This window comes from Phyllostomus discolor, chromosome 12, assembly GCF_004126475.2.
Source record: "Phyllostomus discolor isolate MPI-MPIP mPhyDis1 chromosome 12, mPhyDis1.pri.v3, whole genome shotgun sequence".
Classification (NCBI taxonomy): Eukaryota; Metazoa; Chordata; class Mammalia; order Chiroptera; family Phyllostomidae; genus Phyllostomus; species Phyllostomus discolor.
Genome location: NC_040914.2, coordinates 77,649,241 through 77,661,083, shown reverse-complemented (window position 1 = coordinate 77,661,083; position 11,843 = coordinate 77,649,241). Strand labels below are relative to the sequence as shown.

The window sequence follows — 11,843 nt, the reverse complement described above, 5'->3', positions numbered from 1 at the left end:
GATCAAACATTTAAAGGTTTAAAAAATATGTCACAAAACCATGATAAATTTTTTATGTATTTATGTAACTATTTAGTGACAGCAATGAAAGAACTCTCCAAAAACCCATCTGGACTGGACCTCTCTTTTGAATATATTCTCTGACAGCTTTTAATTTTCATCTAGGGTCATCAGCCTGGTCAGGTTTTCTTGTTTCTTCTCAAGATAACTTTAATTTCTAGAGAATCATTCATTTCCATCAGGCTTTCACTTTTTTTTTAAGATTTTATTTATTTATTTTTAGAGAGGGAAGGGAGGAAGAGAGAGAGAGAGAGAGAGAGAGAGAGAGAGAGAGAAACATCAATGTGCGGTTGCTGGGGGTTATGGCCTGCAACCCAGGAATGTACCCTGGCTGGGAATCAAACCTGGGACACTTTGGTTCCCAGTCCGCGCTCAATCCACTGAGCTATGCCAGCCAGGGCTAGGCTTTCACATTTTAGAAATGTTTGGCTATCACACTTGTATGTGTGGTTAGATCCTTTTTAGGGAATGCTGGTTTGATTGTTGATTTATTTGGGCTATTGTTTCTTTATTTTTCTTTTCTTTTAAAAAATATTTATTTATTTTTAGAGAGAAGGGAAGGGAGGAAGAAAGGGAGAGAAATGTCAATGTGAGAGAGAAACATCGATTGGCTGCCTCTCGTATGATCCCTAACCAGGACTGAACCTACAACCCAGTCATGTGCCCGGACTGGGAAAAACCAGCAACCTTTCGTTTTGCAGGGCAACACCCAACCTACAGAGCCACAATGGTCAGGGCTCCTTGTTTCTCTTGATTATGCTTTCTATACATTTTAATATTTCACTGTTTTTTTCCCCAAAGAACTCAAATTTATCACTATTCATTCATAATTGATTCCTTTCTGGTTTTATGTTTATTTCTATCCCTCTTTATATCTTCATTGTTATTTTTTTTTTGGTTCCTTCAGATGGATGTTCTATTTGTTTCTTTTTATTTATTCCTGTTGAATAATGAAAACATTTAAGGAGTTCATTTACTTGTGAGTACAGTTTTAGTTGCATCCCATATGTAGTGTTTTCAGGGTTCACATTTTTTCTCCATCATAAGTTCTAAAACATTTTTCTGTTTTGAGGTAGTAATAATTTCTTTAAACTTTGACAGAATATTTGAGGTTTTTTAAGCCAATCATATATGGGAAAAGACAGCTATTCCTGGCCCAGTCTTAACCACCCCAGTCTCAATTCCCCAAAGGTAAAAACCTCCCCTCTAGCTTGCTCTTTGGTTGTCCCTCTAGTATTATCTTCAAGTATTCTTTTAACAACTATTTATCCAGTGCCTGCCTCCTAGATGCCAAATAACTATTCTCTGTACCAGTATATATAGAGGTGAGTAAAAACATGGGGGGCTGAGCAGGGAAGGAGAGAGCAATGGGGGAAATGGGGACAACTGTAACTGAACAACAATAAAAAAAATTAAAAATTAAAATAGGCAAATGTCACTGCTTATCATTACTTACATAATGCTGGTGAAATTTTGAATAAATATGTAAATAAATAAAAGACAGCCTGTAGATTATATGGTGATAAGTGAAGTGCTACAGAGGAAAAAAATAAAGCAGGCAGTGGGAATAGGGAATGGTGTGCCAGGGAAATCTTCACTGAGATGAAGAGTTTTGAATAAAGACCAGAAGGAAGAGAATAAGAAAATCACAAAGATATCTTAGGGAAGCATATTCTAGGCAGAGGGAACAGAAATGCAAGGACCCTGAAGTAGGAGCATGCCTGACATGTTTAAGGAACTACAAGAGAGCCAATGAGCCAAGACTGTAAACTATGAGAGGAAGGAAGAAGGCAAAGGCACAATCAGGAAATGAGTTAAGAGGCTATATATTTAAATAATATACCTATGTTGTTTCTCTTTTTCCTTATTTTTTTTTTTTGAGAGAGAAAGGAAGAGGGAGAGAGATAGAGAAAGAAACATCGATTTGCTATTCTACTTGTGTATGCATCATTGACTGATTCCTGCATATGCCCAGCCAGGGCTCCAACCTGCAACCTTGGTGTATCAGGGTAATGCTCTAACCAACTGAGCTACCTGAGCAGGACTGTTATTTCTTAATTTGCATAATGTAGACATTTTGTAAGTGACCTCCTATGATGAATAAAGATTTAACATGTTTCTAGAACCCCTGTTTCCCTTCCTTCTTAGTTTCCTAAAATACATTACTATTTTTAGTTCTAAAGTTGGTAATTGTTATATCTTCAAGTAATATAGTTATACCTGTTTCTTATTTCATTAAGTTTAGATGGTGTCTCTTTTTAAAATTTTTTATTGAATTATTGGGGAAACATTGGTTAATATAATTACATAGGTTTCAGGTGTGCAGCTCTACATTATCTGTATATTATACAATGTGTTCACCACCCCTGATCAGGTGAGTTCAGAACTGATCAGTAGTTCAGTTCTTGGGTTGCAAGTTCAATCCAAGTTCAATCCCCTGGTCCTGGCTCATAAGGGAGATGACCTGTTGATGTCTCTGTCACACATCAATATACCTCCCTTCCCATTCCTCTCCAAAATCAACAAACATATCCTCGGATGAGGATTTTTTTTTTTTTAAAAAGTACACACACACAAAAAGAAGCAACCAAGGAATGCATAAGTAAATGGAATAACAAATTGATGATTTTGTTTCTCTCAAATCAATAAAAATGTTTAAAATTTAAATAGTTTCTCTCATTTGATGGGTTGACTTTTAATTTGTTGATAGTGCCTTTTGATGCTCAAAAGTTTTTAATTTTGCCCTGGCTGGTGTGGCTGAGTGGATCTAGTCTGAGTGTCGCTGGCCTGCGAATCTAAGGGATGTCAGTTTGATTCCCAGTCAGGGCACAGGCCTGGGTTGTGGGCCAGGTCCCCGGTAGGGGCCACGTGAGAGGCAACCATACATTGATGTTTCCTCTCCCTCTCTTTCTCCTTCCCTTCCCCTCTCTCTAAAAATAAATAAATAAAATCTTTAATTTTGATAAACACCAACTTGTCTTTCTTTTTTTGTCTGTGCTTTTGGTGTCATATCTAAGAAATCATTGCCAAATCCAGTGTCATAAAGCTTTTCACCTATATTTCCTTCTAGAAGCTTTACAGTTTTAGCTCTTATATTCAGGTCTTTGATCTTTTTTGAGTGTTTTTTTGTAGATGGTGTAAGGTAAGGGTCCAATGTTTTTTGTCTTTTGTTTTTGCATGTGGGTATCCAGTTTCCCCAGCACTATTTATTGAAAACCCTGTCCTTTCCTCCATTGAAGAGCCTTGGCACTTTTGTCAAAAATCATTTTAACCATATATGTGAAATTTCATTTCTGTGCTCTCCATATTCCATTGTTCTATATGTCTGTCTTTATGCCAGTACCATATACTATGTTGAATACTGTATGTAGCTTTGTAGTACATTTTGAAATCATGAAATGTGAGACTTCCAACTTTGTTTTTTTAAGGTGGTTTTGGCTACTCAGGATCCCTTGAGATTCCATATGAGTTTCATTTTTTTAAATTTATTTATAGATTTTTTTAGAGAGAAAAATCTATTTGTGTTCCATATATTTATGCATTCATTGGTTGGTTCTTTTATGTGCCCTGACCTGGGAACCTGGGTATATCAGGATGATGCTCTAACTAACTTAGCTACCTTGCCGGGCTCTCCATATGAATTTTATTTTATTTTTTTTATTTTTAAATATCTTATATTGTTTGTCCATTATACTTCAGTAAAGCTGAAAAAATTATATGATTCCAAACTCAAATCTTACCCTGCCCTGTCACATGCAAGCCCACCCTGCCACTCCTCAGCAAGGAGTGTTTCAGGTACTCAGTGCACAACCCAGAACAAGCCTCCACCCTGCCCAACTTCATCCATCTCTGGGGCCAGTGTTCCAGGAGCCCTTAGTTAATGACACCATCATTTATGTACTCACATAGGCCAAAACCCCTACAGTCGTCTTTGACTCGACTCTTGCCTAATCCCCAGATTCAGTAGATCAACAAATCCCACTACTTCTACCTCCAAAATGCATCTGGAACCTGACCACATCCCACCACATGCCTGGCTGTCAGCCTGGGCCAAGGCACCACCACCTCTGGTCTGGAGTACCAAATCAGCTTCCTAACTATTAGGAAGACTGTTTTCCCTGACTCTTTATTATTTGAAGATAGTTACTTCTATTCCTAGTTTGTTGAGTGTTTTTATCATGAAAAAGTGTTAAATTTAGAAAACTGTAATTGAACAATGATTAAAATAAAATTTTAAAAAAAAGTGTTAAATTTTGTCAAATGCTTTTTTTTGTATCAATTGAGATGATGATGTGGTTCTTTCCCCTTCATTCTTACTGTGATGTGTCAATTAATTTTTATGTGTTGAAACTTCCTTGTATTCCAGGAATAAATCTCACTTGTTTGTGGTATATAACCCTTTTAATACGAGTTGGACCCCAGCCAAAGGTGTCTAGCGGAGATGGCTGGGTAAAGAGCACACCGGCTGAAAGACTACCCAGCTGTAGATAGGGATGAGGAATCAGTGTGAGTACTTGGGGTAGTTTTCTACACTACACATTACCACAAATGTCACAGCTAAAACAGCAGCAGGCTCCTGGCATGCATTCTGGGTTCTCTGCTCAGAAGCCATCACATTGGAGGTCCTGGTTGATGACAGAATTCAGTTCCTGGAGGTGAGAGCCAAGGTCATTTGTGTCCTTATTGTTTTGTGACTCCCTCAAGGCCTGCAGGGGGCCTCTGCCTTCCATTAGGTACATCACCAGATCAGGATTGGTCTCTCCTCCTCTTCACATTTCTGACCATGCTCAAAGGGAAATCCCAGCCCATCCTTGAGTCCTGCTACTCCAGTGCCAGGGGATGCCCAGTGCACAAAGGCCCCCATACTGGCAGTGCTGTCACACACGCAGGCAGTGCTGGGGAAGGCAGGCCCCTGCCCCTTCACAGGAACCAAGAGTGAGTTTGTTCTTGTTGTTCCCCAGCTGCAAGGTCTTCGTCACAACCCACAGGCTTCATTTGCTTAGTGACCCAGCATGAATTTGGGGATTGGAGCTGGTCGACACCACCCACCCTCCAGGCCTCCAGCTCTGCCTTCAGGAGTGCTCTTCAGCCCCACTCCTTCCTGGTGGGACCAGAGCAGAACTACCTGATCCACATCACTTCCTGTATCAGGCTCACCTAAAGGAAACTGCACCAGTCCTGGTTGACATAAAAATCTGTGAAACCACCACCAAGAGCATTCCCAGACTGTAGGGGTTAGTAGCCCTTCAGCCATCAGGTCAGGGATTTTAGTGGATCAAGCAGATTTGGGAGATCAAGCTGGGGCCCTAGCACCTTTCAAAGCTCCTCTGAACTCAGGATCAGACCTATTTCCTGGTGGGAGGGCTCACCCTGCTTACTAAATAGGGTATAAAACAGGGGTGTCAACCTCATTTTCACCTCGCAGTTGCCTTCAAAGGGCCGAATGTAATTTGAGGACTGTACAAATGTAACTACTCCTTAACCATGAGCAAGTAGCTCAACGCTGCCGCTGGGTAGAAACAAGGTGCCGGGCCAGATAAAACACGGTGGAGGGCCCAATTCGGCCCGGGGGCCTTGTGTTTGCCACCTGTGATATAAAGGGAGGGAGAGGGCCCAGAGAAGCAGCTTTTTCCAGCATGCTTCTGTGATGCTGCCACCACTCCTGGGCCTGGCCAGATAACACACAATTGGAGACAATGAGCCATGTAACAGGGTCCTAAAAGCATGAGTCCCACACCCAAGTCCTTTCCTGAGCACATGTACTTGTTCACTGGCACTGCACTCACTAGGCCTGAAGACCCTACATTCTAGTGGGAACTAGCTGGTGGCACAGCTCTGCAAGGGGGACAGGTGTGCACAGGTGACTGAAGGTGGGAGCCATACCTAAGGGGAGAAAGGTGTTTCTCCCCCTCACCCATCCAGGTGAAACTCGGTGCCTGTGCAGTAGGGGATGTTGCCGTGCACACCCACCTGGAGGCCCCTGTGCTTCTAGCCTGTGAAGACCACAGCCAAGGCTCTGGCTGAAAGGCAGAGCCACTGGTAAGTTACTCTAACTCCTCACCAGGCCCCCATGTGCAAAGCAAATAGTACAGGTGCCACCAGGCCATCCCTTTCAGATATTGTCAGGGACACTGCTTTATGCTCAAACTCCCACACCTCCACCTCAGCTGACCTTCATGTAGGATACTATTTTCACAGAAATAGGCACCTTATAAACTGTTACTTTTAGATGTTAAAACCTTTCAACAGCCCCCCAAATTATCCTGTGGCTGTCAGGTACAGGAATGCACATCAGCTGTGACTTTATAAAGACCTACACCTGGAAGATGCAAAACACGTTAAGGACACAATAGTCTCCAAGCCCTGCTGTGACCAGGGACAATGGAACATCTCACTTGTAGAGAAACCAGACTGGTTTCAAACAAATTTGGGCATCACACTGCCAGCAGGTAAACAGGCAACGCAGTCTCTGCCCACAAGGGGACCCACTTGGCTAGGCTCCATCCAGCCTCCATCTGGGTCTGGTAGTACAATCCCCTAGCTGCCTCTTCAAGGCCAACGAGGATGACCTGCAGCACCAGAGCACGCAAGCCCTGCGAGTCTGCTGCTGCTACTTGGTGCAGCAAGAGTGCAGACAAGTCCAGGAAGAGTCTGGGTAAGGATCAAAGAAAGGCTAAGGGCTGAGTAACTAGGAATTAAGCTAGTTAAAAAAAAAAAAAAAAAAAAAGGCAGCTCAAGTTAAAAATTGGGTTTTCCAATCTTGCCACAGAAAATGATTCAATCGCTCAATCAACTAATTAAGCAGTAGTGGTAAAAAACAAAGTAGAATGAGATCCAGTCTCTGGGTTGCTTGGCAAGAACACCCTCACCTCCTGCCCAGCCCCCAGGGTCCTCTCAGGGAAAACAAGCCCCACACTCATTTTTTATATAGAAAAATGTCACGTGGAGACTAGATTTATCACAAGTTGCCAACAGTGCTTTATTTTTTCTTTTCGACATCCTGTTCTGCAGCTTCCTTGGCTCTTTTTGCTCGGATGCCAAAGAGCCGAGCATTGGCGCGGGCCATGCGAAGACTGGCAAAGGCCTTGAAGTTCTTCTCCTCCTCTGTGATGACCCTGGCTTTCTCCTTCTTGTAGACCTGGAAGGAGCACAAGGGGTCAAGCCCTCGCCCGCAGTGAGGCCTGTGACAAGGCCCAGGGCCCAAATGTCATCAGAATCTGGAGAGGCTCTGGGGGATTCAAGTAATGCTGAAAGGCTAAACAGAGGCTGCCAAAGAAAAAACATCCTCTGGAAGATGCGTGGGGGTGCTGTGCTTGGACAGACACATGGCAGTGCCTAACAAAGGGTAGGTCCCACCCCCTCTCTCCCAGAGAAACCTCAAGGGCCCAGTTACTTGATGCCCTGAGCTTTCCAAACAGCAAGGAAGGGAAAACAACCCAATAGAAGGAGGCTGAAAAATGTGGGTCCCCAAAGCTTTCTCAAAAGCGAGAATAAGATCCTCCTTCAAGGAGTCCATCTATTAAGAATGCAGGATATTCTTGCCACCCCTCACGCCCTCCAGCCAATCCCCGCTCTGGAAATATTCACTTGGGCACCATCTCAACACCCCCACTCACATTCCGTATGGGCATGACTGGTCCTGTCAGTTGGGTGGCCAACTTGAGGTCTTTTTCCTGTTAACGAGAAGGGAGAGTCAAGTGGGCTCAGCTCATTTCCCTAAGGGCTCCAAGCTTACAATCCTCTAAGCCAACCCCACACCTCTCACTGGATCACCATGTGCCAAGTACTGGCATGTCACGGGACTTCTGTTCTATCTAGCTCACAAACACATGCAGAAGAGCACCTATGTCTGACCCAGAGATACAGACAGAGCAAAACGTCAAGTGGAACATAAAGCCACCCGCCCCAACCCAAATCCCAGGAAACCCGCATGGACAGACACTGTGAACTCTGCTCTAAAACGTGTTTCTAGAAAAAACTTGTGTTGTACATAAAGCATTTTAGAGTGCGAAACACTTCCAATGGAAAAAAGCTGCCTCCAAGTCAAAAACCTATCACCTATCACCTAAAACCTATCACCACAAAACCTAACAATGTGTTGAGAAGTACAAAAGTGAATCTTGGCAGTTCTGACAGACTAACTTGGGAATTCTTAGGTTCTTTCTTCTCATTGGCAATTCTCTACCACTCAGATGTGAAGGCCAAGTTTTGGAAGATAAAACAGCCACAGGCAAATGTTTCCCTTTCTGCTCTAGCTGGACCCAGGGGCAGACGCCGCCGGGACCTGAACCAAGTGTCCCCACGCACGTTCCCACCCCCCACCCCAGGAGCCCGCGGCACCGTACTCACAGAGCTGTCTCCCTTCTTGGGGGCCGAGGGCTTCCTGGGGAAGAGGATGAGCTTGGAGCGGTATTCCTTCAGCCGCTGCACGTTGGCCTGCAGGGACTCGGTGGACTTGTTCCGCCTCCTGGGATCCACTGAAATGCCAATGGTCCGGGCCACCTTTTTGTGGATGCCCGCGGCCTGCCGGTGGAGAAAGGCACAGTGAAACCCCAAGGAGCCTCCAATTTCCATACCCTAATGGAAGCGCTCAGTCGTCAGATGGAAAAGGGTTCAAGCGTACTTTCATCAAGGCAGTACAGCGATTCCGGAGAATGTCATCATTTAACTGAGGCCAGGAGGCAAAACGTATACGTGTTTGACACGGGGGGTTTGCGGATACTCACCTTTAGCTCCTCCAAGCTGAAGCCCCTGCCGGCTCGCACTTTGGTGTGGTACCTCACCGTGGGGCATCTCACTATGGGCCGGATAGGTCCGGACGCTGGACGCGGGGCGATACGGCGTGCTTTGGCTTGCCGGGCCTTGCGTCTAAGCAGAGAGGGCAGGAGGCAGTTACCGCACCCCAAGGCCGATTTCCCTCCCGGGACGGGGTGTCCTCTATCCTGTACCACAGCGGGGACGCGGAGACCGCAGACAGCGTCGCCACCCGCTCGCCCCCAACCACACCATTACAACCTCGGCTCTAACGTGGAACTACAAGGCTATTACGGTTATATGGCTGGAGGGCTCAAGCACAGAGTACAGAGATTCCGGGCACTAGTTACTCGGTTGCGTGCTCCACATACCCCCTCACCTGCGGATCTTCCGCGCCGGCTGGTTAAACCACGTGGCAACGCGTCGCTGCCAGTCCTTGTGGAAGTGGGGCTTTAGAATCATGCCATTTCGGCTGGGCGCCATGGCTGCTGCCTACGGGCCTAGGGAGGAAAGCGAGTCAGGGCCCGAACTCCGGCCGGACGGCGTGCCCACAGTACCAGGCAATGGCCCCGTGCCGTCTGTGGCGTGGCCTTGCGCCGATGGCGGCGGATGGAGCCCGATGGCACCCGATGGTCTCCACCAGAACCAAGATTACACATACCCAACTTCCCCGAAGGCGCACCACCACCGGAAAGAGAGCTGTGGCGCAAAGCACTTCGGGATGGTAATGGGCCCGGCCAATCAAAACGCTGAGGTGTTGTAACCAATCAGAGCCGGGTATCACGGAAATGACGTAAGCTCACTCCCAGGCGCCCTTGCGGCCACCGGTTGGACGTGGAACGTAACCCACCGGAAGAGGGCTGGGAGGGGTGGGTTCGGCGAGATCCTGGCAGCGCCTCGACTTCCAAGCTTATACACGTTACGGGAGTCGGTACGTTTTCCTAGCACCTAAAGCCTCGTTCTCCGTGTCCCAGTCTTTGGTCCCTCTCATCCATTTGGTACATTTTGTGAATCCTTTAGACAAAACTAACACAGCGGTTGCTGTAAGCGGGGCAGCCAGTACTTCCCGTGGAATCGTACTACTGCTTCTGCTCGGCGGAGGGATCGGGTAACTTCTCTGAGGCAGAACAGCCGGTAGTAAGTTGGTGGCACTAGGAATCCACCGGGCCGACTGCGCATGCCCCGCTTGCCACCATTGTACGCACTGCTTCCCTCACGGAGAACATCATAAAAAAACTTTAGGTAGCCAGACATACATCTGTAAGCTGTGCCTTTTGAGTCTCCTCTTCTCTAGGACAAATCTGGGAACTCTCCAACACCGCACTGCTATCTGTAAGCCTTTACATCCCGGTAAGCCTCTTTCTCACCCTCACCCCCAATCACCAAACTTCCTCCTAGCAAAACTTAACATTTAAGAATTTCGTGACAACTCTGACCGGCCTGACCTGGGTTCCTGGTCAGGAAATGCATCTGGGTTGTGGGCCAGGTATCCGATTGGAGGCGTGCCAAAGGCAACAGATCAGTGTTTCTCTCCCTTTTGCCCTCTTCTCTGAAAATAAAAATCTTAAAAAGAAAAAAAAAAGGATTTCATGACACAAAATGAGAAACGTGGAGGCCTGTGCCTTGCACCGAGTAAAGAGGTTCCTGATAAAGTTTTCTTCCCTATTGGGACGTCCTTGGGTGTTAGAAATATCAGGTTATGACCAAGAAGACAGAACATGTGTAACACATGAGGCACACACAGTCTTTTCAAACAAATGCACTGGGCCCATTTAATAGACATGTGTTCAGTTATGAAACAAAGGGCAAAAGCAGCCCTAGTTTTCTCAGAATTTCTCAGACCTCCTCACCATGGACTAAGTAAGATATCTTGCTTTCCAGTCTGACCTTCCTGTCCCCATTCCTGATTCCTCTTTCTGGACAGTCCTTCAACTCCTGCCCTAACCCTCACCTCCACCTGAGCTCCCGCTGCTCATGGTTCAGAAGCTCTCCTGGATAACAGGGTGGGGGTTACAGGTCTGAAATTGGGAACACTTCAGGACATACTCAGTGGTATAATAGGGTGAAGTTATCATTTGAGGACCTTATTCTTCTGCACATAACCAAGCCACAGAATCCAGTTTTTCATGCTTGAATACTCCATACTTAACCTCCTTTGAAAAGCATGCAAAATAGCCCAAAAAGTTCTGATAGGGAAATCCTGCTGAAAACATGCCAACTTTCCCACTGGGAAAGGTTAAACAAGAGAACTGTTATGAACTGTCATGCAAGAGTCCTTCTATACAAAGTCTTGGCTGCCTCAAGGGGTTTAAAAATCTTTAGTTATAGGGACAGCCCATCCCTTGGCACAAAAACTCCACAGCCACAACTCAAGGGCTTTTGTCCCAGGTATAAACATGAAAGTGCTAATGTCCCTGGAAGCAGAGCTTAACTAAGGGGGCCCACGATTCCTGCACGTGCCCTTGGAGGTGTGGGAGTATACTCGGCACACCCAGAATTTCCTTGCAAGACTAAACCCTGGTTATTCGTGACTGCCTGCTCATTGCGCATGTGCACTGACTGGTCTCCATCTGGTGCTTTGAGGGTCAGCCTCAAAGGAATTGAAGACAGTCAACAATAGCTTCTAGAACCCTTTCAGACACAGTCCTGATCTTTTAAATTATTATAACAAAAGTGATTTGATAGGGTTTTTTTAGGGGGTGGTAGGGAGTCATGTCCCTATAGCACTTTGCAAAACTTAACATGTTAATTTGTCACATAAATTTGGGCCAATGATTAAATTAGGCAAAGCAGTAGCCTAATAACAAGAACAGGATAACATACTGTTTCTTCACCATCCAGTCGTAAACTTTCCAAAATCATGGCCTAAACATAAATCAGAGGCTAACTCAAAGGTTCCTGTAATATGAGAAACACATCAGTGAAAGACAACTGGAAATACATCATGATTATAAATGTCTTGTTTGAAAGTGGCTAAGAGTCTTAAAAGTTAACATCACAGAAGATTCTTTAACTGTGTGATGTTGATT

General features: G+C 45.4%; 1 protein-coding gene and 1 non-coding gene across 3 annotated transcripts; both read right to left on the bottom strand.

Annotated features, from left to right (window-relative positions):
- Nucleotides 1-7,014: 7,014 nt before the first annotated feature.
- Nucleotides 7,015-9,571, bottom strand: RPL13 (ribosomal protein L13). 2 transcript variants are annotated; one of them, XM_028502016.2, is made up of 6 exons: nt 9,476-9,571; nt 9,194-9,314; nt 8,787-8,928; nt 8,410-8,583; nt 7,677-7,733; nt 7,015-7,198 (listed from the first exon to the last, which is right to left on the bottom strand). In XM_028502016.2, the coding sequence occupies exons 2-6, from the start codon at nt 9,295-9,297 to the stop codon at nt 7,040-7,042; spliced, it is 636 nt and encodes a 211-aa protein (XP_028357817.1). In that variant the 5' UTR covers nt 9,298-9,314; nt 9,476-9,571; the 3' UTR covers nt 7,015-7,039. The 2 variants fall into 2 exon arrangements, with proteins under 2 accessions (XP_028357817.1, XP_035868321.1); XM_036012428.1 differs by having other exon boundaries at nt 9,194-9,506.
- Nucleotides 8,640-8,723, bottom strand: LOC114488478. Its single transcript, XR_003683794.1, has one exon. It is a non-coding gene; the product is annotated as a small nucleolar RNA MBII-202 (small nucleolar RNA).
- Nucleotides 9,572-11,843: the final 2,272 nt, after the last annotated feature.

Excerpts from the sequence above, each read along its gene's own strand:
- RPL13 (XM_028502016.2), bottom strand. The coding sequence starts at position 9,297 with ATGGCGCCCAGCCGAAATGGCATGATTCTAAAGCCCCACTTCCACAAG. Across the intron at positions 8,584-8,786 it reads TCAGCTTGGAGGAGCTAAAG|GCCGCGGGCATCCACAAAAA; the intron begins GTGAGTATCCGC and ends CTCCACCGGCAG. Across the intron at positions 7,734-8,409 it reads CCAAGAAGGGAGACAGCTCT|GAAAAAGACCTCAAGTTGGC; the intron begins GTGAGTACGGTG and ends TCTCGTTAACAG.